The sequence below is a fragment of the Galeopterus variegatus genome, unplaced genomic scaffold (assembly GCF_000696425.1).
Source record: "Galeopterus variegatus unplaced genomic scaffold, G_variegatus-3.0.2 Scaffold25, whole genome shotgun sequence".
Lineage (NCBI taxonomy): Eukaryota > Metazoa > Chordata > Mammalia > Dermoptera > Cynocephalidae > Galeopterus > Galeopterus variegatus.
Window position 1 is genome coordinate 842,950 of NW_007726136.1, and position 26,612 is coordinate 869,561.

At 43.6% G+C, this 26,612-nt stretch overlaps 1 protein-coding gene across 1 annotated transcript in view; it reads left to right on the forward strand.

Moving 5' to 3' along the window:
* The window catches only part of ZZEF1 (zinc finger, ZZ-type with EF-hand domain 1), a 112,747-nt gene extending 86,831 nt beyond the window's left edge, over nucleotides 1-25,916 (forward strand). The window contains exons 40-55 of the mRNA XM_008568744.1: nucleotides 2,098-2,375; nucleotides 3,148-3,322; nucleotides 3,875-4,007; nucleotides 8,755-8,951; nucleotides 10,449-10,568; nucleotides 11,916-12,107; nucleotides 13,030-13,130; nucleotides 14,374-14,509; nucleotides 14,605-14,964; nucleotides 16,918-17,061; nucleotides 18,531-18,699; nucleotides 18,878-18,976; nucleotides 19,415-19,580; nucleotides 21,655-21,808; nucleotides 22,888-22,959; nucleotides 25,296-25,916. Coding sequence (XP_008566966.1) covers nucleotides 2,098-2,375; nucleotides 3,148-3,322; nucleotides 3,875-4,007; nucleotides 8,755-8,951; nucleotides 10,449-10,568; nucleotides 11,916-12,107; nucleotides 13,030-13,130; nucleotides 14,374-14,509; nucleotides 14,605-14,964; nucleotides 16,918-17,061; nucleotides 18,531-18,699; nucleotides 18,878-18,976; nucleotides 19,415-19,580; nucleotides 21,655-21,808; nucleotides 22,888-22,959; nucleotides 25,296-25,376 — 2,577 coding nt within the window. The 3' untranslated portion in view covers nucleotides 25,377-25,916. The remainder of the gene's footprint in view (nucleotides 1-2,097; nucleotides 2,376-3,147; nucleotides 3,323-3,874; nucleotides 4,008-8,754; nucleotides 8,952-10,448; nucleotides 10,569-11,915; nucleotides 12,108-13,029; nucleotides 13,131-14,373; nucleotides 14,510-14,604; nucleotides 14,965-16,917; nucleotides 17,062-18,530; nucleotides 18,700-18,877; nucleotides 18,977-19,414; nucleotides 19,581-21,654; nucleotides 21,809-22,887; nucleotides 22,960-25,295) is intronic.
* Nucleotides 25,917-26,612: the final 696 nt, after the last annotated feature.

Genomic DNA, 26,612 nt, shown 5'->3' on the forward strand with positions numbered 1-26,612 from the left:
ATATTTTGAAGATGTGTTTCCATCAAGCTGGATGAATTGGCCTCACCCAGCAGCATGTCTGGGTGGCTGCTGTTGCTCCTCTGAAATCAGCACACCCTCCAGCCTGGACAGTGCAGGTCACCCCCCTGGTCTTGCCTTCCCTCCCCAAACTTTGAGCAGCCACATCAGCCTAAGCCTTTCTTCTGTCTTAATAGCCATGACTGGTTCCTGCTTGCTTTTCATTGCCTCATTGTTGATTATGAGCTGCATCTTTTCCACATCTCACTGGGCAGCACATTGAGAAGCCATCTCTTAGGGTTTGGTTCATCTTCTGCAGTTGGCCTTTATCTTCTTTATGTTAATTTTACCAGTTTCACTGTAAGAGTGACCTTTTCCTAACTTGGTCCCAACTTTGCTGTAGCCATCTATGTTATGGTCAGTTAGCTTATTTCAAATGAGATGAGTTAGTTAACTGCTCTATGCCAATCAACCATCCCCCTACCCTAGCTCCAATACATATTACACATTTTTTCCCACCCCTTCCCAAGTTTTTTTTTCTTTCTTTCTTTTTTTTTAAATGATACATCATTCCTAGTTTAGAATTTAGTTTAATTCACTGAAATGAAGCATCTGAAAGGACATCTCTCCAAGTTTTCTTTTTTTAATGGTTTTTGAAGTCTGTATCATATTTCTTATTATATCATATTTCTTATCTAATCCTGGTTGTAGTTGTTAGTTTCCTTCAGTCTTAAACAGTTTATCAGTGTTTTCGTAACTTTTATAACCTTGACAGTTTCGAAGATTTCAGGCTAGCTATTTTGTGGAATGTTCTTCTCAGGGTTTGTTGGGTGTTTTCTCATGATTAGATTCAGGTTTTGTAGCTTTGGCAGAAATGTCACAGACATGATACTGCATTGTTGTTGCAGCCTATCAAGCGGAACAGTTTTGACTTATTTCATTGCTGATCATGTCCACTCAGATCACGTCAGTGGTGTCCACCTGCCTTTCCACTGTAATGTTTTCCCCTTTGTAAATATTTAGTGGGGAGAGTCCTTGAAACTGAGTAAATATCCTGTTTCTCATCAAACTAACAATTTATTCATTTATTTAGTTATATCAGTATGGGTACATGATTTCCTGTTTTATTCCATTGTTTATAATCTGTTATTTGAGTTACTTATTTTGTTGCTTAAATTGACCTGGATTTGCCCAATGGGAGCCCATTCAGGCTGACTTCTGTGTCCTTTTGACATATCCCTATCAGTTTTTGAACATTTCCTTATTTTCTAGATGTTTCAGGCACTTTTTGAATTCTCCTTTTCCTTGCCCTGGAATCAGCTATTTCTCTAAGGTGACCTGGTTCTTTTTGGTAGAGAATAGTGTTTAGATGCCGAGGTTTGAGCACGGGAAGGTTCTTGCTAACAGGTGTCACTGCTCCCAGCCTTCTCAGTAGACAGAGCTGGTGTGTGTGTGTGTGTGTGTGTGTGTGTGTGTGTGTGTGTGTGTGTGTGTGTGTGCTTTACCTCTGTACTCATTTCTATATTTAGAACAGTGGTTCTCAATCTGGAGGTTATCCTGTTTGGATATATGGTGATGCCTTATGCTACTTGAGCTCTGATTGCCACACCAGGCAAAACTCCCCACATGGACCCTCCCCTCTCCACTTGGGCTCTGCCGCCCACCCAGGCTGCCCTCCCACCCCACTCAGCTCAACTCTGTAAATATGATAGAAAAGGGTTGAAAGACTATTCATCAAACTATTAATAGTTGTTATCTACTGGGCACTGGGGTGGGGGTGAGTTATGGGAAGCTTTAACTTTTGTGTATTTCTGAATTATTTGATGTCTTTTACAATGGACATATGGCGGGGGCAGGGGACAGAATATCCAAATATTTTAAGTTTATTTTTCAGGGTAAAGGAATATTAGAAGTACCATTGTAAGATGATACCTAAGAATGTTTATTTTATAATTGATTTTACATATGGCATTTATGAAAGCCACCATATAATTCTGTTGGCACTAGACCAGTTGTAAACAATACACGAAGGGGATGGAGTTTTAGCTGGTGTGGTTACATGGATTTTGTACTGATCAGATTTTTCTACCTTTCTTGCAGGGTCCCACAGTTCCCCTGATAGACCTGGATCATGTCCTCCCACTCATGTTTCAGGTTGTCATCTCAAACGCAGGCCACCTAAATGAAACCTACCACCTCACCCTAGGTCTTCTTGGCCAGTTAATCATCCGTCTTTTGCCAGCAGTGGTAGATGCTGCAGTGACCAAGGTCCTCTCAGCCAAACACAACATGTTTGCTGCAGGGGACAGTTCCATTGTTCCAGATGGCTGGAAGACCACCCACCTGCTGTTTAGCCTGGGAGCTGTGTGTCTCGACAGGTAGCCTTGATTCTTACCCAGCTACCCATACTCTACCCCACCTTGGTGCTCATTTCTTTAAGTCAAAGGTCTGGTTGTGGATTAATTTCAGTATGAAGCAGTGCTGTTGTCTGAGAATCTTTTGTAAGAACACAATTGGGTTTATTAGCTGTGCTGTCAACCCACATTAAAACAGTTATGTTCAGTCTCAGCACTGTCTGCTGATTCAATTCTCTGATGATATATATATTCTGGTTTGTTTTTTCCTGAGAGCAGTAAGTGTAGGCCTTGGGTTTGGAGAAAATACATCTATTTTTGTTATAAACGTAAGTTATAACACCAAGGTCAAAGGTTCAGATCCCTGTACTGGCCAGCCACCAATAAATGAATGAATGAATGAATGAATGAATGAGTAACATAACCATAATACCAAATTTTGAAAACAGAAATGAAGAAAAAAAAAATTACCCTGACTTGCACCATATTGATACATCTGGTGCTGTTTTACTATTTTTCCTCCAAGCTTTTTTTTCTGTATGTGAATATACATGTGTGCACACACATGTGGGTGACTTTTTATAAAGATTTTTGAAAACATAGTTGTAGACTGAGTATGTAAGTAACAGATCTTAATTTTTTGGTTTGTTTTTTAACGCTTACCATTTTATGAAAAGTGTTAGTCTGGTGGTTTTTAAGCTAATTAATGAATGGCTCTTTGCATGCCTTGGAGTATAGTGAGCTCTGATGAGTTGAGTTTGGAGACCTGCCACCTAATGGAGCTCTTGCCTTCCAGCCGGGTGGGCTTGGACTGGGCGTGCTCCATGGCAGAGATCCTGCGGTCACTCAACAGTGCCCCACTGTGGTGTGACGTCATCGCTACCTTCACAGACCACTGCATCAAGCAGCTGCCTTTCCAGCTGAAGCACACCAACATCTTCACCCTGCTCGTGCTTGTCGGCTTCCCCCAGGTACAGCACTCTGAGGGCCCAGCCACTCCTTCCGATCTTCATCACGCACACCAAAATCTCTGTGGCATATAATACCTGTGGGGTTTTTTTCCTTCAGTTGTATAATTTGCCTTCACAGTATTGGTATGTTTTCAAGATTATGGGATGGTTTGTTCAACTTGCATATTTAACAATTTAGCCATTTGATTAATTTTATTCGCTGGTAGTTGGCTTTGAATAATTGGTAACTGTAATATATTTAAATTACAAAGAACAATTTTGTCTTTCATTTTGACATTCATATTGATCTCATTTCTAATCTTCATATCTCTCAAATGTTTGGGACAAAGGGGACCATGAAAACATGGGTTGATCCAGCAAGGACTTAAACCAATTCTGTGCCAAGCCTGTGGCACAGAGGCTTGGACTTAGAGATGAAAAGAACCCTATCTTTAAGTGCTTGTTGAAGTCAGAGGCACAAACAAAAGGGGCTGGGCTTCTGCCTAATTAAGTGCTCTTTTGTGTCTCAATGTGCTTTTGAGTTGCCTTTTCTGTCTCTCTGTCATGTTCTAGGTCCTCTGTGTGGGAACCCGCTGTGTTTATGTGGATAATGCCAATGAACACCATAATGTGATCATCTTGAAGCACTTTACTGAGAAGAACAGGGCTGTGATTGTTGATGTCAAAACTCGAAAAAGGAAAACAGGTCCCAAACGCAATTTTTTTTCTAAGAATGGAAAAAGATTGTCTAATCCCTGCATACCCTAAAACCAATGAAGATACCTTGGTTCTTGCCTTGCATGTGATATTTTTAAAAGCAAGTTATAGCTCCATGAGCTTTTTTTCCAAAATTTGAATAATTTGAAGGTCCTTTTCCATGCTGTTATTTTTGTATAGGGCTCTATTTTTTGGTTGTCCAGAAGTTAATTTCTCCATTTGCCAGTGTCATTTATTTTCTGTTGGGTGATTTAAACTTATTATGGAGTCAGGTGGCTTCACTTAGAAGAATTGTGTTGGCATTTTTGTAACTCCATTTTGTCTCATCAGTAGCACACTGATAATATTAAATCCTAAGTGCCCTTTTGACTTAGCTTGCCAAACCTCAAACAGTTTGGAGTATTTAACCATTGTTTTCCCAGTTCTGCTTCTGAAGCAATCTGCTTCCTCACTCAGCTTCAGCATTAGGCAATGTCTGTGTTGCTTTTGTTTTTGTGCAAGGTAAATGTCTAGGTTCATTTTTTTTTTTTTTTTTTTTTTTTTTTTTTTTAAAAAGACCCTTTTTTTAAAAATTTTTTTTTTTTTTTTTTTTTTGAAATTTTTTTTTTTTTTTTTTTTTATGAACATGACCATTTGTTGAACAGATTCTTTTTTCTCCTTGGAATTATCTTGGCACCTTTATTGAAAATTAATTAACCCATATTTGTGTGTCTATTTATGGATTTTATAATGCTCCATTAATCTATTTGTCTATCCTTACTCCAGTTCCTCACTCTCTTGACTATTGTAGATTTATACTAAGTCTTGAAATCAGTTCCTCCAACTTTGTTTTTCTTTTTTTTTTTTTTTCCTTTTTTTTGTCTTTTTTACTGACCGGTAACGGGATCGCAACCCTCGGGGTCGCGCCCGTACCGGGGACCAGCAATGTTTTTTTTTTTTTTTCTTTTTTTTTTTTTCCTTTTTTTTGTCTTTTTTACTGACCGGTAACGGGATCGCAACCCTCGGGGTCGCGCCCGTACCGGGGACCAGCAATGTTTTTTTTTTTTTTTCTTTTTTTTTTTTTCCTTTTTTTTGTCTTTTTTACTGACCGGTAACGGGATCGCAACCCTCGGGGTCGCGCCCGTACCGGGGACCAGCAATGGGATCGCACCCCTCGGTGTTGCGCCCGCACCGCGCTCAGCCAGTGAGCGGGAACCGGTCTCCACATGGGATCCGAACCCTCGGCGGGAGCGCCACCACGCTCCCAAGCGGCGCACCTCCAGTGTGCCACCGGGCCGGCCCCAACTTTGTTTTTCTTTTTCAGAATTGTTTTGGCTCTTCTAGTTCCTTTGCCTTTCTGTATAAGTTTTAGAATCAGCTTGTCATTTTCCATAAAAGAGCCTTTTGGGATTTTGATTGGCATTACATTGAATCTGTAGATCATTTGGGGAGAACTGACATCTTAACAATTTTGAGTCCTTTGATCCATGAGCATGGCATATCTGTTTATTTAAGGAATAAATTTAAGTCTTATAAAATTTAGGTTCTTAATTTCTCTCAGGCTGACATGGGGTATTAACTGCCTTCTCTCATTCCTGATTTTGGTAATTTGTGTCTTCTCTGTTTTGTTTCCTAGACAGTTTAGTCAATTTGTTTTATATTTTCAAAGGACCAGCTTTGGTTTCATTGATTTTCATCCATGATTTCTGTTTTCTGTTTCACTGATTTCTGCCCTGATTATTAACTTCCTCATTTCTCCTTGCTTTGAGTTTAACTTACTCTTTTTGCTTTTTCTGATTTCTTAAGGTGGAAGTCATCGCTGCTTTGCGACCTTTCTTCCTTGCAACTAGACACATTTTAATGCTATTAATTTCCCTCTAAGTATGACTTTAGCCACTTCCCACAATTTTTGATATGTTGTATTATCATTTCTATTCAGATAAGAATATTTTCTAATTTATCTTGTGATTTCTTTGCTCTGTGGATTGTTTTATAAGTTTGACGTTTAATCTCCAAATATTTGGGGGATATTCCAGATATCTTTCTGTTATTGATTTTAAGTTTAATTCCGTTGTGGTCAGAGAGCATACTTTTAATTATTTCAATTCCATTAAGTTTATTGCATCTTGTTTTAGTGGTCCAAAATTTGGTCTGTTTTCTTGAAAGTTCCATGTGCATTTGAAGGAAATGCATGTATAGGATTGTCCTATAGATGTTATTTAGATCAAATCAATTGATAGTACTGTTAAAGTCTTCTGTGGCTTTACTGATGTTCTGTCTACTTGTTCTAAAAATTACTGAAAGAAGACTGTTAAAATGTAACTGTAGTGGGGAGTATGTTTATTTCTCATTTCGTTATGAAATGTCCCTTTTTATCCCTGATAATATTCCTTGTTCTGAAACTTACTTTAATATATGTAGCCTTTCCTGCTTTTGTAAGTTAGCATTTGCATGGTCAATCTTTTTTCATCTTTTCACTTTAACTTGCCTATGTTTTTATATTTAAAATGGATTTCTTGGTGATAGCACGTAGTGGGGTCTTCTTTTTTACTCCAATGTATTAATCCCTGCCTCTTAATGGAGATATTTAGGCCATTTACATTTAATATAGTTATCATGATGGTTGAGTTTAAATCTACTATCTTCTTGCTTGTTTTCTGTTTGTCTCATCTGTTCTTTGTTCCCTTTTCCCCCTTCTCCTACCTTCTTTTGGATAAGAGTTTTTGTTTTGTTTTACCTTTATTATTTTAATAATTCCATTAGCTCCATTATTGTATTTTTAACTATGTATTATTTATTTTTTAGTGGTTGCTCTAGGGTTTTAATAGTCTACCTTCAAGTAATTGTTTACAGATTGCTCTAGGGTTTATATTATATAACTTTAACTCACCTTAGTCTACCTTCAAACAATTTTATACCACTTTACATATAGTGTAGAAACATTACATTTATTACCATTGCATGCCTCCATTCTTTGTGCTGTTGTCACATATTTTACATATACATGATATAATTCTCATAACATTGTTATTTTTGCTTTAAAAAGTCAGATATTTTAAAAGAGATTTAAAAATGAGAAATCAATCTCTTTTATATTTAGCCACATATTTACTGCTTCTGGTACTCTTCATTCTTTTTGTAGATTCAGATTTCCATCTGGTATCATTTTTCTTTGTTGTTGTTTTGTGCATCTGGCCGGTACGGGGATCCAAACCCTTGTCCTTGGTGTTACGAGGCTGTACTCTAATCAATTGAACCAACCAGCCAGCCCGCCCTCATTTTTTTTTTTTTCTTGGCCTGAAAAACTTCCCTTAGTATTTCTTTTAGTGCAGGTCTGCTGTTTCAAAATTGTCTGGAAAATGTTTATTTTCACTTGATCTTTGAAAGATAATTTTGTTGGGATAATTTCTAGCTGCCTTGATTTCCCTGAACCCTGATCTCTATCTCTTTAACATTCTAGCCTGACATTTTTTGTGTGAATACTTTAGAGATGTTGATCCATTGTCTTCTGGCTTGCATAGATTCTGGCAGAAAGTCTGCTATCATGCTTATCTTTGTTACTCTTCATAATGTGTCTTTCGGGCCGGCCTGTGGCTCACTCGGGAGAGTGCGGTGCTGATAACACCAAGGCCACAGGTTCGGATCCCATATAGAGATGGCCGGTTGGCTTACTGGCTGAGCGTGGTGCTGACAACACCAAGTCTGGGGTTAAGATACCCTTACCAGTCATCTTTTTTTTAAAAAAAAGACATAATGTGTCTTTCTCTGGCTGCTTTTGAGAGTTTTTTCTTTATCATTGGTTTTAGCAGTTTGGTTGTGATGGGCTTTGGCATAATTTTCTTTATGCCTTTTCTGTTTAGGGGGTTATCAGGCTCCTTGAGTTTATAATTTTCATCAAATCTGGAAAAGTTTCAACCATTATGTCTTCAAATATTTTTTCTTCCCCTTACCAGGACACTTCCAGTCTCACTGATGGGAAAATAAAATACTTCCAGCTATGCGTGACCTGCAGGAATTGTTCTCCTACGGCTTTTTGGTGGTTCTTTCTCCTGCCCTAGATAGTTTCCTCTCATGTATATGTAGATCAATACTTAGCCAAAGACTCATGAGGAACCCTTTGTGGACCTCTAGAGAGCTCTCCTCCGCCCCCTTCTCTCTGCATATCTCCCTTCTCTGTGATATTCTGCCCCAGAAATTCTAGCTGCCTTGATTTCCCTGAGCTCTGATCTCTATCTCCTCAATTAATTGAGACTGCTGGACTCCATTTGGATTTTCTACAGCCTGGAAATTGTCTCCAGATAGCTGGAGGGCTGACTTAGTCTTTATTCCTTCTCTCATAGTCCTGCACTACCTATTGCACAGTGTCTGCAAACCACTGTTTCATATGTTTTTTCAGTGTTCTGGTTGTTTAAGGTGGGAGAGTAAATCCAGTCCCTCTTACTCCGTCTTGTTTGGAAATGGAAGTCTCATGTGTACTGTTTTTAAGTACTTTTGTTGACATCTTTGGAGACAACCTACTTGTGCACAGTAGTAGGAATGTGAATAGTTTCTCTTGGTTGCTTGGTGGACAGATGACCCATTGCCATATTTGTGCTCACCTGCAAGCTGTCCTTAAAGATAATGGCTAAGATTGAGCCCAGAGATTTGTGTTTTGCAGTTCTTACTTTAGTAAGGCACATTACTATGGAAGAAACAGCTACAGGAAGCATTAATTGGACTTTTGTGCCTTTCTTTTCCTGTCTGACATCACCCTTCAGTGAAGGACTACCAGCTGGTCCAGAAGAGAGGACAAGAATGCAGTGACTCTCAGGCCCAGCTGAGCCAATACTCCCAGCAGTTTGCCTTTATTGCCAGTCACCTTCTGCAAACCAACATGGACAGCCATTGTCCTGAGGCCGTGGAAGCAACCTGGGTCCTGTCTTTGGCCCTCAAAGGATTATATAAAACACTAAAGGTAATGATGAGCTTCTTCCATTTGGTAATGAATCTGGCTGTAATTTGATATCTGCAGGGTATTATCTAGAAAGAAATCCTGTCTGATTTCCATGTGTGGTTAACCATAGGATCTTGATTATTTTTAGAAATGGTTGGGGCCTTGCACAAGGATAACTTTAAGTAGGAAATAGTTTCCTAATAGTTTCATTCTGTATGTTTTTCAATAACATTTCATGGAATAGGTACTACCATTTCCTGGGGACATGACCTTAGAAGATGAGAAGAAAATGGACTGAAATTTTCTCACTTCCCTCTCTGAATGATGGCTCCTCTGGTTCATCATAGGAGTTGAGGGGAAGAATAAAGGAGTTAGCAGGGATCTTTGAGCAGTAGGTTTGACAGTCGGGGTGGGAGGAGATAGACAAGTAAAAGAGCTGGGCAATATTTGGCGTGGAGATAAGAAGCCTTGACTTGTGAGAACTTCTTCTGATACCTGAGGGGCATTGATGAGAAGGAAGGATCTTTCAAGGAGATACATTTCAGCTCACTTTTAGGATCACCTTCCCTACAGAGCTATCCATGAAAGAAAGACCTCAGTTGGAAAGTGATTTGGAAGGATGTTCAGTGGCAGCACTGGTGGGGAGGTACAGGAGGAGACTCAAGCACAAGAGGAGACTGGACCAAGTGGCCTTTCAGCTCTGGTCCAGCCCTGAGGGTTTGTAGTTATAGGATTGACACCATTCATCCACTGTTTGTGTAGTTCGTGGCATTGATCACACTGTGCTGTTGTTTCGGTTATTTACATTATAGTAGGAGAGAGAGACTAAATTCCCTGAGGGCAAAGATGATTTTTGTCTTTGAATCCTTCCTTTAGTAAATATTTGTTGAGCACCAAGGGCCAGATGGACCTGAGTCTGTAGTGGTGAGAGAAGGCCCTTGCTTTCGTGGAGCTCATGGTCTAACTGGCAGGAGAGACAGCAGGGAGTCTGTAAGAAAAACTGCCATGAGTCAGAAAAAGCCTTTCTGAAAGGTGGAATTTGAAGTGATAGATAGGGAGTCAGCCTTGGGAAAACTGGGCAAAGTGTTCCATGCAGAGTGGAACCGGCATGGTTGTCAGAGAGCAGAAAGAACTGCTCCAAGGCTTCAGGTTAGTGCACAAGACGGGGCTCAGGCCAGAGAAACAGGCAGGAAGCCTCGCAGGACATTGTCTGCCATGATTAGGGGCTTGGATTTTAGTCTGAAGAGCATCAGGAGGCTTTTGGAAGATAGAGAGCAGGGGAGTGACATAAAATAGCCTTCAAAATATTTGTTGAGTGAATGAATTAAAGAGTGAATGGGCAGATACTGAGTTATGGCTAAGGTTCAGAGTTTCATTTCTCCTACTGACTCTGAAACGTTCACTAGTGGTCAGCTTGGGCCACCAGTTGAGCTGGGGCTCTGAGAAAGGCTTGCTTCTCCCAAGCTGACCTTACCTCTTCACTCTGAGGCAGTCGCTATTCTTTTTTCTGTTTGGCAGGCTCATGGTTTTGAAGAGACCCATGCTACCTTCGTTCAGACTGATTTGCTGAAACTGCTGGTGAAGAAGTGCAGCAAAGGGACCGGCTTCAGTAAAACGTGGCTCCTCCGGGACCTAGAAGTAAGGGACAAGGGTGGCTCCTGTTGCTACTGCCTGGTGCCGATTTACTGGCCTTAGCCAGTTCCACCTGGTTCTGCTCTGTGCATGCTCATTCTGTATAGTTTTTAGAACTGTGGCTTGCTTCTCTCTTCCTTTTCGGAAGTAGAAATTATGACACCTGGCCTCCCTGTCAGGGAAAATGAATTCGGTGTTTGTTCAAAGAATATTGGAAGAGAAGTATGTTACGGAAACACATGATTGGACTTTATATTATGGTAATAAAGTGTACCCTTGAATTATTATTTCCCTTTGAAGTTCCTTTGAGCTAAAATCAGTTTCTAAATTTGTCCTCACTTATGTTTATTTTATGTAGGATTTTAGCTGATGATTTTAATTTTATTACTATTCGCCAAAGACCTTAGAGTTTCTTAATGGAATTACCATGGTTCCCTGTGGACTTTCTGTGCCAGGTGCCAGCTTCAGGTGCAGGAGAGGCTGCTGCTGTGTGGGAAATGGTGAGCTGGCCATGCTCAGACACAGAGCCTGAACTTGAAGAAACAGTTCTCAACTGCCACAAGAGGATTTGGTTAGGCTTAAGAAAAATATGCTAAAACATATTAATGGATAACCAGGAGAGCCCTTGTTCTTAGGGGATATTTTAAATTTAAACACTTTAATTATTTAAATAATCAAACCACATTGCAGAACATTTTATAAAAATATAAAAGGAAGAAAAACTCCAAATTTTATCCCCCAGACACAGCTACCATTAGCATTTTGTGTATTTCCTTCTTCTAACTTTTTTCCTCTGCATCTGTAGTACGTATATAAATTTAGATTGCATGATGAGCATTGTATTCAAATAAATCGAAGTCATATGATGGGCATTTTTCTAAGTTTCTATACAGTTTTCAAAACTATTATTTTTGATGGTTAAATGATACATGAAGTGGTTTTTAGTTTTTTTGCCATGATTAATGATGCTTCATTGGCCATATCATTAATATAACTTTTTACATATTTTACATTATTCTTAAAATATGAGTTACTGGGTCAAAGGAAATGAACATTTTTTTAGATCTTTATATTTCACCAAAATGAGTTCTGAAAGGATAATAGCAGTTTACCTGTCAGTGGAAAAGTTAATGAACATAAGCATCTTCATAGTTTTCAGTTAGTGTTTCCTTGATTACAAGTACAATTGAACACGTTTTTGTGTTTCGTTACTAATTTTACATTCTTCGTGTGAATTCTGATGTCTTCAGTTAGGTCAAATGTTTTCTGCCCTTACCATTTTAAAGAGCTGTGTGATCTTCTCACCCACTAACCACTCACATTCCTGCACTGTCTGATTTTCTTTCTGTGTAGATTTTGTCCATCATGTTATACTCCTCAAAAAAAGAGATCAACAGTTTGGCTGAGCATGGAGACCTCGAGCTGGATGAGCGAGGGGATCAAGAGGAAGAGGTGGATCGGCTAGTCAGCAGCCCTGGTGACCCAGAACAGAAAAAACTAGACCCTCTCGAAGGCCTGGATGAGCCCACCAGAATATGTTTCTTGGTATGACCTTGGGTTATTGTGTGGGGTGAATAAGAGTTTCTGAGAAATGGACTCTTCAGTTTGAACTGTGTGTCATTCTAAACATGAAAATGCTTCAGTCTGATGTCCTGAGAATTCACTTCCTAAAGACTCAGTCTGTGTTGTGCAGAACTGATCCAAAAGAACAGAAAAGCCCCACAGCAGTAGTTCTTAATGTTTTTCTGTCATGGGCTGAAAAGCTTTAGATTCTCTGTCCCATAAAATGTACATTCAAATATGAATGTAAAATTTTGCTTGTAGTGTACTGGCCAACTGCCAAAATTTTTTTTTTTTTTTGCTTATAATTGTCACTTACAGGGTTTACTAAAGCCCCATCCATGAACTCCCAAATGATAGTCCCTTCCTCATAGTTTCTCAGAAATACTCTCTTAACCTTCCCTGGATAATCCAATCTTCCTTGGAATGATATGAAATGGGTGAGGGCTTGGACTTCAAAGGGACTGATGAAATGATTGTGAACAGAGTGTAGGATGGATGTCAGAAAAGCAAGTGGCATTTACAAAATTGAAAAGGTAGTACAGTGCTTAGGTTTATGTGCTGGTTGTTGAACTCGAATGTGAGACAACTACAGAGAAGCTAAGAATGAGTGCAGCACGGCGAGTGAGCATCGACTGTGGCGTTGCATTTTGTGGCATAGTACTTCTTGTGGTGTTTCAGTATTTTATAGTTGCCTTTGAAGTTATGGTAGTAAGACAAACTTCACAGTCCATGTTTTAGTGCTTTTAATTTTATGTGCTTTTTTAAAGTACCCATATGATATTCCTCATTTTCTTCTAACCTGTGGTAACTTTTGGAATATCACTTTTTCTCTTTGAGTTCAGATTATCAATAACATGCTGAAGTGCTTTTCGTTCTTCCTCTTCTGTTCTCCCCGTACCTTCAGATGGCTCACGATGCCCTCAATGCCCCTCTGCACATTCTCCGGGCCATATATGAGCTGCAGATGAAGAGGACCGATTCTTTCTTCCTGGAGGTTCAGAAGAGGTGAGGGATAGTTAGATGCGGCTGAAGTGTGGCAAGTGAGAGGGCAAGTGAGGGCGGGAGGACTGTACCTCCTGCCCGTGGAATCTGGAGAAAAATCCCTGGCAGACCAGGAAGCAAACATGAAACTAGTTTGTAGTTTGTCATGAAGCAATATGAAAGGTGACCTGTGGATCATCTTCCAGGTGTTTCGGACGTTTCTTTGGGTAGACCATATGTGCAGTCTGCCTCTTAAACCCATTTCACCAGTGCAGACATTGAGGCAGACACCAAGATGTCTCTCCCGTGTGACCTCAGTGAATGAACAGCACAGAGTGGGAACTTCTGCTCAAGAGGGTTTTTTTTGGTTTTTGTTTTTTTTCAGCACTGTAAGTTATTTTCATGTTTTTTCCTCAAGGATTATGATAAAATTAACAACATTCCCTTTCTCTTGGCCAGGAAGTTCAGAAGTAGTTCTTGGGCCCTGCTCTTCAATTTGTGTAAAACTTTATTTTATATAGTTGCAATTTGGTCTTCTCCATCTTCCATATCATAGTTTTGACATCTTATTCTAATTTATAGTAAATTCTATTTTGATTTTTCTTTTATATTTTATTTCATGCTTCTATTTTGCCATATGTGTTTTTTTTATATATTGCCTCAAATCCTTTGTGAGATGAAGCAGGGTTGCTTTAGGGTACAGTCTAAGCTGCTGTAACTAAGAAACCAGAATCATGGACCAAGACAGGTAGAATTTGTTTTTCTCTCACATAACAGTCCAGAGGTAGGCAGCAGTCCAGGGTGGGTAGGCAGCTCTGCTCCACTAGGTGACCCAGCAATCCCAAGGGTGTTGTCCCCATCTGCATCCTTGGTCCAGTTGTTTGAAGCTCACATTACTTCACTCACCTCCCATCAGCAAGAACCTAGTTGCTTCGCTACATCTAGCTGCTGGGAGCTGGGAACCATGTCTCTAGCTAGGTGATTATGTGACTTGCTAAAACTCCAGGGAACTTTGTTTCTAGAAGAGAAGGGCAGAATGGATCCTGGGGGACAGTTTGTGTCCTCTGCTACAAGGGCATACATGCAAATCTATGTGCATGAATAAATAAATGCCATGAATCCAGTTGGCAGAATACAGACAGTGATCACTAATGTAATTGTATAATAACAGGAAAATAACTGCTGAACACCTCTGGTAACTGTGATTACAAGGTAAGCTATTACCTTTCTACACGTTATGTATGCAGCTCTGCCCCCCTTTCTTCAGGTTCGATGGAGATGAACTCACCACAGATGACAGGATACGGTCTCTGGCTGAGAGGTGGCAGCCTAGCAAGAGTCTAAGGCTGGAGGAGCAGAGCGCCAAAGCTGTGGACACCGATATGATCATCTTGCCATGCTTGGTATGTCACCCCACCTGGGAAACAAAGTGTCTGCTCCCCCCCTCACCCCCATGTGAGAAGGCCAGGATTCTATAATGGTGGTCTTGGGTTTGCAGTCCCGGCCTGCACGCTGTGACCAAGCTACTGCTGAGTCGAATCCCATGACTCAGAAGCTGATCTCCAGCACGGAGAGTGAACTGCAGCAGAGCTACGCCAAGCAACGCCGCAGCAAGAGCGCCGCCCTCCTGCACAAGGAGCTGAACTGCAAGAGTAAGAGGGCCGTCCGGGATTACCTCTTCCGCGTGAATGAGGCCACAGCCGTCCTGTATGCCCGCCATGTGCTCGCATCCCTGCTCGCCGAGTGGCCTGGGCACGTACCAGTGAGCGAGGACATCCTGGAGCTAAGTGGCCCTGCCCATATGACCTACATTTTGGATATGTTCATGCAGCTGGAAGAAAAGCACCAGTGGGAGAAGGTAGTTAAGCAGGTCAAGCTGGGTACTCACCCCACCAGGCTCCTCCTTTGCTCCTTTCCTCCCATCTTTGCTGCCCCAGAGTGTTTGAGTAGCTTCCTCTAGTGAGTGATTCCCAGAGTGAGGTTACCTGTGGCTTCCAACAGGTGTGAATGCAACAAAGGTAGGGCCATTGTTGACCTCTCCTGAGGATTAACCTAGAGCTGAGCTCAAAGCCTAGAGCAGACTTGATACTCAGAGAATGTTTGGAATAATGATTCCATTATTAATGATTCCTGCCGTGGTGGTTTGCCTTTTTTGTTTCATACCTACAAGTCTAACAACTCTATTAGCTAGCCTGTCTCTTCTCATGTCCCCTAAGATCTCACATAATGTGAAACCAGGCGACAAGATTAATTAGGACTCCTTGGTAGCCTGTCCCCATAATACAGAAAGGCTTGCAGTGAGGTTTTTGTCTTCTGTTTTATTTCTTTCTTTTGGCATCAATAGCTTTTTTTTTTTTTTTTTTAATTTAACAGAGTTTAATGGAGCAAGTAACTAATCTCAAATCAGGCAGCCATCGAAACCAAAATAGGTTCAGAGCCACTCTGGGGCTGCTGTGTTTTCGAGTAAGATTTACAGACAGAAAAAGGAAAGTGACATACAGAAAACAGAAGTGAGGTACAGAAACAGCTGGATAGGTTTACCTTATTTGAACAAGGTTTGAACAGTTGGCTGCCTGTAATTGGCTGTGACTTGACTACTTGTTATAAGGATAGTTAAAGTCTGTATACACATCAGGTTAGGTTATAGTTCAATACGTCTGAAGAAACCTTCAGGCCAAACTTAACAAAAAAAAAAGAAGAAATTTCACTAGGTGGGTATTTTTCCTGTTCAGTCATTGTCTTCTGTTTTAAACCATCATTTCTAGAATGTCTCCCCCAGGTCAGATGCTCTGCCAGCACTTATATCTGTGTTATATTGTGACCCTGAGAAAGTGTCGAAGGTGAAGATCAGGCCAAGGAGGCAGAGGTGGGATCTTACCAGGGTCTGTGTCATTCTCTGAAGCCCAGTTCTCTAATTTTAAGTTTCAACTTGAAAGTTGGAGGCTATTTTTTATTTTATTTTAAAATCAAGTCTTCAACTTCTTCTTTTGAAATAATGCTGGGCTGGCAAAACTTTATAGGGCTGGAAGCTTCTCTTTCACCTCCTGCTGCATAGAAGCAGAGGACCAAGTGTAACAGAAAGGATATTCTATCTGGAAGTCAGGAGCCTTGGGCACACGTTCCAGTTGAACCAAAAGTTTTGTCACCATCTTCCCAGTTTCCAAATGCGGAAATCTTGAATCACATTTGCTGCCTCCCTCTTTGTCCTGTCCCCCCGCCACCCTCACACACACATAGACAGTCATGAGGAAGTTAATTTCTCCTCCAATTCTTGATTTGCCCATCTAAAAACATCACCAATTTCTATGTCTCCTCGATCCTTCCCAAGTCCTGCAGCCCTGGAGATGCTGGCAGGTTTGCTCTAGCCATATTTATCTTTTGGGAGGAGCAAAAGGGAGCCATGTGTCCCTACCAGTCCTCTAGGACATGTCCTTCCCCCACTCTTGTCCCATGGAGGTCCTAGCTCTACACCTCTCTCTGGGCTCTTATTACATTGTGCTGTAATTATTTACCTCTAGGTCCTTCCACCTGCTTGGCTGGGAACTTCTCAGGGGTCAGGACCATCTCTGATTAGTTCTTTCAGACCTCCTTGAAGCAGTATTATTCTGAAAAGACTGCAGTGTTCAGGTTTACAGCAGGACCTGATCGAGTGAGAGGTGGCTGGTGGAGTGGGTTTTGGGGGGCAGGTTACAGAGGCTTGTTCTGGGTCCAGGATGATGCCAGCACCTTTGGGTGGACCTTGGGCTGAAGTAGACTCTCCTTTCCAGTGCCACTAGCAGGCCCTGACTTTACCTGCCTTGTATCCCACCAGATCCTGCAGAAGGTACTCCAGGGCTGCCGAGAGAACATGCTGGGGACCATGGCCCTGGCTGCCTGCCAATTCATGGAGGAGCCGGGAATGGAGGTGCAAGTAAGGGAATCGAAACACCCGTATAACAACAACACCAACTTTGAGGTACGACCCAGGGTCAGCAGGCCCTGCAAGGGTTACTGAGTTAGCAGAGACCTCACTGACTTCCTCAGCAGCTCTTTCCCCCTGGGCAGTCCTGACCAAGCAAGAGCTTTTTTAGACTAAGCTGCAGTCTGCCTGCCTGAAGCCAGGGATCCTGTACAACCAAGTCTTCGCTTCCCCTGACCTTACTTGTTTTAATAGAAAACAGTGGGCCGCCTGGCCCTAGAAGAGAGTTTACTTTTCCCACAGCAGGCTCCTAAGCGTGAGGCCTTGGCTTCTTCCAGCAGTGAGTCTGCATGTGGGTCTAGGGCCAACCCTCACTCTTCAGCTGTCTCCTGATGATCTGGCCACACCTTGGAGACTCCAGCCCCTTTCTCAGTTACCCAGACTGAAAAGCTTCACCTTTTCCTTACTTAACTTTGTATCTAGACAGAGAGAGGTTTGAATGAGGCAGGGGTGGGGCATCCTCCATTATTCTCATTGACTTAAGGCCACATGCATTTCTTCAGCTCTTTAAAAATGTCAGAGCTGGCAAGGCATCGGCTTCTGAGTGGAAAACGTCCTACACCAACAGTGGTCGGTGACAGAAACCAATTTAGACCTTGGTTGTTGATCAGCTGAGAGTTTGTTTTGTGGAAATGTAAACTTCCTCACTCTCCTTCTAAGCCGTCTCTCTACCGTGTTCCTGGGCTCCTTCCCCACTCTTCTGGACCCACAGAGACATCCCAGAGAGAATCATCCCATCTTCTCCAGCATCCCCCAACTCTCCCTCCCTTCTCTGGTGTTCCTGTTGCTTCTTTCTGACCCTCCACTTCCGGCCTTGCCCTAGCCTGGCCTTGCTCACACCAGCTGTCAGAGTGACCTTTCCGTCATACAAGCCTGACCAAGGCTGTCTCCTGCTGAAATCCTTTCCGGCTCCCTCTGCTGTCCAGACAGAGTCTAAACACCTCATTTTAGTGCACAAGGCCTTCAGTATCTGTCCCTGCCAACCTTTCCAGGGTCACGTCCCACCCCTGTCCCCACTTCCCAAGCATATGTGCCCACATAGCATACCCTTTACCCCAGACACATCAAGCTCTTTGCCGTTCCCCGAACATGCCGGACCTTTCCAGTGCTGCTCCCACACCTGAAATGCTCCCCCGTGCGCTTCCTTCCGCTTCTCCCCTTGCCTCCTGCCTCTCCTTCCTCCTGCCCCTGTTCTCCTGACAGGTACCACCTGTCCTCTTCACTCTTCACAGCAGCCTGAGCACCCCTTCACTGGGCCCTTTTTCACCTGCCCCCCATGCCCCACCCTGCACCATGTTTTAGTCCATGTGCATGCTCCTTGTCCCAGCTGGACTGAGCCAGAGGGCAGGGACTGTGACTTCCTTATTTTCACATTCCCAGTTCAGCGATGGACTTGGCATGAGGCCACCCACAGTAAATATCCAGTGAATAGTAATGACAGAAGTGTTCTCTGTTTCCCTCCCTAGGATAAAGTTCACATTCCTGGTGCAATCTACCTCTCAATCAAGTTTGATTCTCAGTGCAACACAGAGGAAGGCTGTGACGAATTAGCCATGTCCAGCAGTAGTGACTTTCAGCAGGATCGGCACAATTTCAGCGGGTCTCAGCAGAAATGGAAAGATTTTGAGCTTCCAGGTAGTCAAGGAGTACTTGGATATATAGACTTTCCACATGAAGTGTTTAAACTTAATGTTGAGAAGGGAAATTATTGGAGGATTTTATAATGGGTTTAATATATTTCATCAGAAACACCTCAGTTGCCATTCCTGTTGCTCCAGTTTCCTGATCTGTTTCTGATTCTTGTGTGACCCAGGAGATACTCTGTATTACCGCTTTACCTCCGACATGAGCAACACTGAGTGGGGCTATAAATTCACTGTGACAGCTGGACACCTGGGGCGCTTCCAGACAGGTGTGTGTTCTGGTCTTATTCGCATGACCTGCCTACCATAGACACTCTGGCTGCAGCTGCCATTATGTCACTGACCTTTGTTAAAGTCAAAGCAAGTACTTTTCTCTCAGACTTCTACAAATTTGTCTCATAATCCCCACACCTGTATGGGTATGATATAGTTGGCTAGTTGTAAACTTAAAATGGCAAGATAAAAGAGACCCAAAAAAGACACTAGTTCTTTTAGAATTTGCCAGATCATTTTGCAAAAAGGAGGACCTGAAAGTGTTGTTTCTATGTTATTTTTTCAAAAGGCTTAATTTCAGCCAAAACATAAATGATCGTAATTATTTAATCCTGTTTTTAAAAACTTGAGTAGTTTATAAAATGTATAATTCTTAATGAACATGATCGTTAGACTTTATTTTATAAATATCTGTGTTTTGGGGGGTTGTCCAGGATTTGAGATTTTGAAGCAGATGTTGTCAGAAGAAAGGGTTGTGCCTCACCTCCCTTTGGCCAAAATTTGGGAATGGATGGTAGGCGTGGCCTGTCGCCAGACTGGTCATCAGCGATTAAAAGCCATACACTTACTTCTGCGGATTGTGCGGTGCTGCAGCCACAGGTAAGCTGCATCCTGGAGGTGAGTCCTGTGTCGGGTACAGGTATCACGAGTGTCTCTTCTCACTCTGTGGCTTGCCTCTTCTGTTAATGGTGTCTTCAGTGAAAAGACGTCTGTAAGTTTACTGTCTTCCAGTTCATCAGTCATTTGCGTTATTCCAATGTCATGAAGTTATTTCCACTGTTATATAGAAGCTTCATTTGTTTTTCCTTTCATACTTCCAACTACAGTCCACCTGGAATGAATTTTAGTATATGATATGAAGTGTAGGAGTCAAGTAATTGATTTCAAAGATCTCACCACACTGAGGGCCACCTTTGTCACAAAGCAAGTGTCCATATATGTATGGATCTGTTTTTGGTCACTTTTGTTCCTTTGGTCTTTTTGTTATCTGTGTGTCAGTATCACATTGTCTTAAAGACTAGCTTTATAATAGATTTACATACCTAGTAGTATAAATCCTTCAGCTTAGTTCTTTGTCTTCAAAATTGTCTTGGGTATTTTTTTTTTTTTTTGGTGGCTGGAGGGTACAGGGATCCAAACTCCTGACCTCAGTGTTATCAGCACCATGCTCTAACCAACTGAGCTAACCGGCCAGCCCCCACTGGGTATTTTTGACCCTGCATGTCCATATACATTTTAGAATTAGTTTGTTAATTTCTGCATATGCACATGAGTGTACATGCACATGGGTGCATACGTGCATGCACACACCCCCTCATCTGACCTAATGTGATTTCGATTGATTCTGTAGATCAATTTGAGGAGAATCAAAATCTTTAGAACATAGAGTTTTCTAATTCACAACCATTATATATTCCTCTATTGTTTAGGTCTTTAATATTTTATAGCTTTCTATGAAGAGGACTTGTACAACATTTTATTAGATTTGTTCCTAGGTATTTAATGGTTTTAATTTTGTTATAATTGATATTTTTAAAATTTTATTTTGGGGGCTAGCTGGTTAGCTCAGTTGGTTAGAGCATGGTGCTGATAACACCATGGTCAAGAGTTCGGATCCTCATACCAACCAGCCACAAAAAAAAAAAAATTTGTTTTTGCTCACATATAATTAGTTTTTGTATATTGCCCTTGCATCCAGTGACCATGCTAAATTTGTTAATTCTTAATGCGTTATCTGTAGATTACCCAGTACCAAGTCATGTCATCTGTAAATAATGAGCTTTATTTCTTCCTCTTAAGCCTGTTTTTTGCCTTTTGACTAGCCAGGGTCTCCAGTATAGTGTTGACTAGAAGTGGGAACTATAGACATAATTGCCATATCCTCTTCTCCGAGGGAAGGTGTTGGTGATTGTGCCATACACATATCCATGCACTCGGTCCCCACCCTCCCTGCTCAGACCCCCACCTAGTAGGAGTCCATTGTTCCTCTGTCCTGCATTTTTAAGGCGCATAGACACAGAGCGTGCTAGAGAGTGAGGTGATGATATTCAAAGTAACTGGTTGTTTTCTCATGGAAGATGGAGCTGTCATTAAAAAGATGAAGGACACTTCAAGTCAGGGAAGAGAAAATGAGGGTGCTAGGTTGGCGGCAGCGGGGAGGGGAAAGCTGGGCATGCTTGCTCTTTCCACCATGCTCTTACCTGTGACATCAGGGCTCACTTAGCCCCACGTGGGTTTAGCTGTGCATGTTTGAGCTCAGCTTCCAGTGAGAAGTGTCTGATGAGTGGTGAGCGTGAAACATATAGCATCTCCACGGTCTCGGCTGGCAGGTCCTTCTTGGCTGCCACCCGATGCATTCCCACAGTTTGGTGGCTATTGCCAACCTTCCTTCCAGCAGGGACCCTCCTGCACCCTCCAATCCGAGCCTGGAGGGGACTCCCCGCATCCTTTGCCACCTTTAGCAACTTAGAGAAAAGCCAGCCTGAGGGCTTGGCCGGAGGGGCAGCTCCAGGGGAGGGATGGCAGGCAGAACTGCCACAGGCAGTCTTCTTTGATGTTGTGACTAATCCTAGCTGTGGGAGGACTCTACTGGCTGTGGGAAAGGGAGGGTCTGGGCTGCAGTTCCCTTAGCTGTCACTATCTGACCTACCCCCTCCTGGGGTGCTTCCCTCAGTGACCTCTGTGACCTTGCGCTGTTGAAGCCCCTGTGGCAGCTCTTCACCCGAATGGAGTACAGCCTGTTTGAAGACGTGACGCAGCCTGGTATCCTCCTCCCCCTGCACCGTGCCCTCACTGAGCTCTTCTTCGTCACCGAGAACTGTGCCCAGGTGAGGGCCCCCTGTGCCTCTCATCCCCAGGTCTGGGCAGGGGACCACAGTGCCTCCATGTGCTGCTCCGTCTGCTGCCCAGGGCGGGACTCGGGTCCCAGGTCCCGGTAGGTAGGCCTGCTCAGGGAGGCGGGCTTGGCCTGCAGCCCGAGGCCCTCGCCTCTCCCTAGCCCTGGAAAGCCCTCAGGTCAGCACCAAGATCACTTATTTGTCAGGCCTAAAGCCAAAAGGGGAAAAAAACTGCCTTGGATCAGCCCTTGACAACAGTGAGTTTTGGAAAATAAAACGAATGGTGTGTTCTTCTTCCTCTTCTTTTTTCCTCTCCTCAGCACAATAGACACATTGAATGTGAGGGATGAAATGGCCTTGCAGATTCTTTAGCTTATCCCCCTGTTTTAGTCCGTTTCTGTTGCTTATAACAAATACCTGGAACTGGGTGATGTATAAAGAAAACAAAGTTTATTGCTTATAGTTTCTGAGACCGGGAAGTCCAAAGTCCATCTGGTGGTGGCAACAGTGCCCCAGGGGTCTGACGATGCAAGATGATGGAAGCAGAGAGAGAGACAGACTCTCATCTTCTTTTAAAGCCCTCAGAACCACACCCCTGATCACCACTTTTAATCCATTCACTGCCGCACAGTCCTACAGTCCAATCACCTCTTCAAGGCTCCACCTTTCAATTACCATAATGGGATCTCCCACCCTCTTAACAGTCACAGTGGGGGCTGAGTTTCTAATACGTAAACCCTGTGTGACACAATTCAAGCTTCAGTGAGTTTTAGGGGACATAATTCAATCCACTGCACCCCTTCATTTCATACATGAAGAAACTAGCCTGAGGAGGGGGTCCCCTGCCTGGTCACCCTGTGGGTAGATCAGGACAGAGCCCCCTGGGACCAGGCACTGGCTCCTCCTGGTCCGGCTCCTTCCATGGCTTGTAAGTGAAGCAGTGCCATGAGGTGCCTGGCGGAGCGCAGCGCTCACCCACACAAGGCTTCTGTTCTGTGGGTGGGCGTCCCCTTGGTGGTGGTCTGTTAAAGCTGCCACCATCGCTCATGGAGCCTGTGCTCTCTCCCCAGGAACTCGGCTTGCTGCAGGATTACCTGATGGCCTTAACCACTGACGACCACCTTCTCCGCTGTGCGGCACAGGTACTGCCTCCACCCTCCACAGAGCTGGGCCTCTGGGGCTGTCCTCCTGTGGTGGAGCATCACTGTCTCACCATTGCCAGGACAGAGTGTCTGTGCATCACGTCACAAGTACAGAATCCACCCAGAGTTTATGCAGAGCTTGGTTCCAACCCAGTCACTTCCTCCTGGCGCTCAGAGAGCAGGCGAGCCCCATCTGTCTATGTCATTCATGTTAAACTGTGGGGTCAGAAGACATTCGCAAAAATTTGTGTCTTTAAAACCAAAACAACATTGCCTTACATTTAATTTGGCCGGTGCCTGAAGTTTCCATAGAGTTAGATTTCGGATATTTTTGGATGTAATTTGCTTTTCTGGTAGGAGAACTCCTCTTCTGACAGCTGTTTGGTCTCAAGAGCCTTCATGCTTTTAAATTATTGAGGATCCCAGAAAGCTTTTGGTTATGTATGTTATGTACATTGATATATGCCATTAGAAATTATATTAGATTTTAAATTTAGAAATTAAAACAAAAAGTTTAAACATTTATTTATTAATTTAAAAAAACAGTAGTAAACCCATTCGGGTTAACATGAATGACATGTTTGTGAAAAACAACTCTTATTTTTCAAAACAAGATAATTATTGGGCCGGCCCGTGGCTCACTCGGGAGAGTGTGGTGCTGATAACACCAAGGCCACGGGTTCAGATCCCATATAGGGATGGCCGGTTAGCTCACTGGGTGAGCGTGGTGCTGACAACACCAAGTCAAGGGTTAAGATCCCCTTACCGGTCATCTTTTAAAAAAAAAAAGAAAAAAAAACAAAAACAAGATAATTATTGAGAAGGGTGGCACCATGTTGCATTTTTGCAGATCTCTTTAAAGTCTGCCTTAATAGAAGACAGCTCATATATGCTTTTCGTATCTGCTTCTGCAGTTGTTCTGTTGTACTATCACACATTAGCCTCTGGAAAACCCCACTGTTTGCTTGTGAGAGAAAGAGAGGAGAAAATGAACCTTGTGGACCCCCAAAAGGGTCTCAGGAATCCCCAGGCCCCAGACTGCATTTTTTTTTTTTTTTTTTTTTTTTTTTTTTTTTTTTTGTCTTTTGTCTTTTTTTCCGTGTCCAGCAACGGATCGCAACCCTCAGTGTTGCCCCCGTATCGGACCGGGGACCGGCAACGGGATTGCAACCCTCGGTGTTGCCCCCGCACCTCGCTCAGCCAGTGAGCGGGAACCGGTCATCTGTACGTGGGATCCGAACCCTCGGGCGGGAGCGCCGCCGCGCTTCCCAAGCGGCGCACTATCCAGTGCGCCACCGGGCCGGCCCCCAGACTGCATTTTGAGAACCATGGACTCATAGTCTCTTAGAATACCATGGAGTGTGTGTTCCATCCCCCACAACAGACAGGTGGGACGCTGACGGGTGGGTGTCCAGCTGGGACTGCTAGCCAGGGCCCTGCCAGAGCCCAGCACTCTGTCCCTTGAATGTTTTCTCTGAATATACTGTCCTCCTGAAAAAAAGGATCTCCTTTACAGATGCAGTTTTGGACGCTTAAATGTAGGACTCCCCACAGCATCTACAGAAGCGTTTGTGTGAATTCTCCTGAGACCTGTAGGCAGTGCGGAACTCCCTTTCCTCCTAACAGCCACCTACCAACATCGCCACCCCACCCCTGGTTTCATGACGTCATATAGCAGAAGTGTGATGTTGCTAGTTTGGGCGCTGAAAGCTCAGCATGGCAGCCTTGCTGTGGGCGTGTCCAGTCTCCCTGGCTCATCCCCCTCACTCTGACCCTCCCCACAACCATCTAGCTTCCAGAGCAGTGCTCTGCCTCTTCTCCCTGCTTTCCACCTCTCCCTGCCTTACACACCTCCACTCTCCTGAGGACCTAGCGTGAGCACCGGGCTCGGCCTGGCTTCCAGGGCATCATGTGCCCAGTGCCTTCCTGACACTGTTTTCTGGGCTCCTCTTTGGGGCCTCCAGCACTGGCTATTTGTTTCTTGTGTGTACCATGCCCTCCCCTTCTATACCTTTGTGCTGTTTTTTCCAAAGAGCTCTCCCAGACCTCTAGCAGACAGCGTTCCCTGCCCGCCCCTACCCCCCAGCACAGTGACTGGCCTTCTGGGGAAGTGATGACTTTTGCCCTGCATTTGGAATTTTCATGTGGTCTTGATAGGTTTTTAGCTCTTGCCGTAGCCTCTGGTCCTCCGGATGTGGGCAGCCACATCTGGCTTATCTTAGGGCAACCCTTCCCCACTTCCTCAGTGCTCAGCTGAGGGTCTTGTTCAGCAGCACTCAGTGAGGGAGCAGGGGGATGACTCTTAACACTGGCGACTACTCTTTCTCCCTCCACAGGCTCTGCAGAACATTGCTGCCATCAGCCTGGCCATCAACTACCCAAACAAGGCGACTCGCCTCTGGAATGTCGAATGTTAGCCCTTGGCGTGGCATGCATGAGACCTAGGTCATTTGCCCACAGGGATTTTAGAGCAGACTCTAAACTCATTCAGGAAAATTCCTGTGGCGTCAGTGCCCAGCTCTCCCTGAGCTCACTTCTACTCCAATTAGGATGCCAAGCAGCCACATCTCCAAGAACTCCCATGCATAGGCTAGACACGTGCACATACCCATGTAGCATGTGAGAATGAGCACAGCAGTGCAGAATTGCTCAGAAGGGTGGGCAGGAGGCCCTTGAGAAGGTTCGGAAACCAGCCTTCTCCAGGGTCTGTCCCTGCGGAAGCCATAGGCCCAAGAAGACCTGAACACAGCCTCTCTAGAAAGGTTTCTGTCTCAGTTGAGCTGGAACTGTGTGCACCTGCCTTCTGGTGAAGGCACAGTCTGCCTGGAGGCACTGTTCTCAGCAAGATCTCCAGCAGCAGTGGCCTGGCCTGGGAGCTCCTCTTTGCTTTTGCTTCTTGATACTGGGAAATCCAAACCAAACCAAATCTGGTGAGAGCCCCTCCTGGTCGCTACCCATCAAGCATTCAGCATGGGACCAGGTGTTGCACTGGCTCCCTGCGTACCACGGCCATCCAGGAGAGCTCCTCGGGGAGAGCAAGTGCCCTTGGGAACAGCCACAGGCTGCCCGTGTGCCTCCACTCACTCACCGGCTCTAGCACATCATAGTTTTCAGTTGTTGTTTTAACATATTTCAGTTTCCACCTCATGTTTTTAGAACAGAACCACACTGACTCCCTTGAGAGGGCGTCAAGGGAATAGCCAGTGGACCGGTCATTCCGGAGACAAATTGGTTTGTGTGAAAGTAGCAGAACTTGGAGGAATACAATTTAGCTTCTGTACCTAAGAGTAAGTGTTATCAGAGGAGATCTTATTCTAGGAGTAAAAAGGAACCAAACCCACATGATTTTATTTCCGCTCGATGGTCATGGTAATACGTCATATCCACCCTCTGGGACTCTGTGTGGTTATTTGGCTGTCACTTGTCTAGCATAACTACATTAGTTCTAGTGAGTGCTGTTTTCATTTTTCTTTTTATGGTTTTAGTCTTGCCTTGAAGTGCTGATGATGATTCTCTTTCCAGAGCCATGCTGGGCTGGCATGTGGACTGCGTCCCAGCCATAGTAGGACTTGTGGGAATGAAGAATGCCTGAGGCAGCTGCCATTTAAGGGTGGGTGTCTGGGCCAGAGCACGTCCTACGACACAAGGCCAAA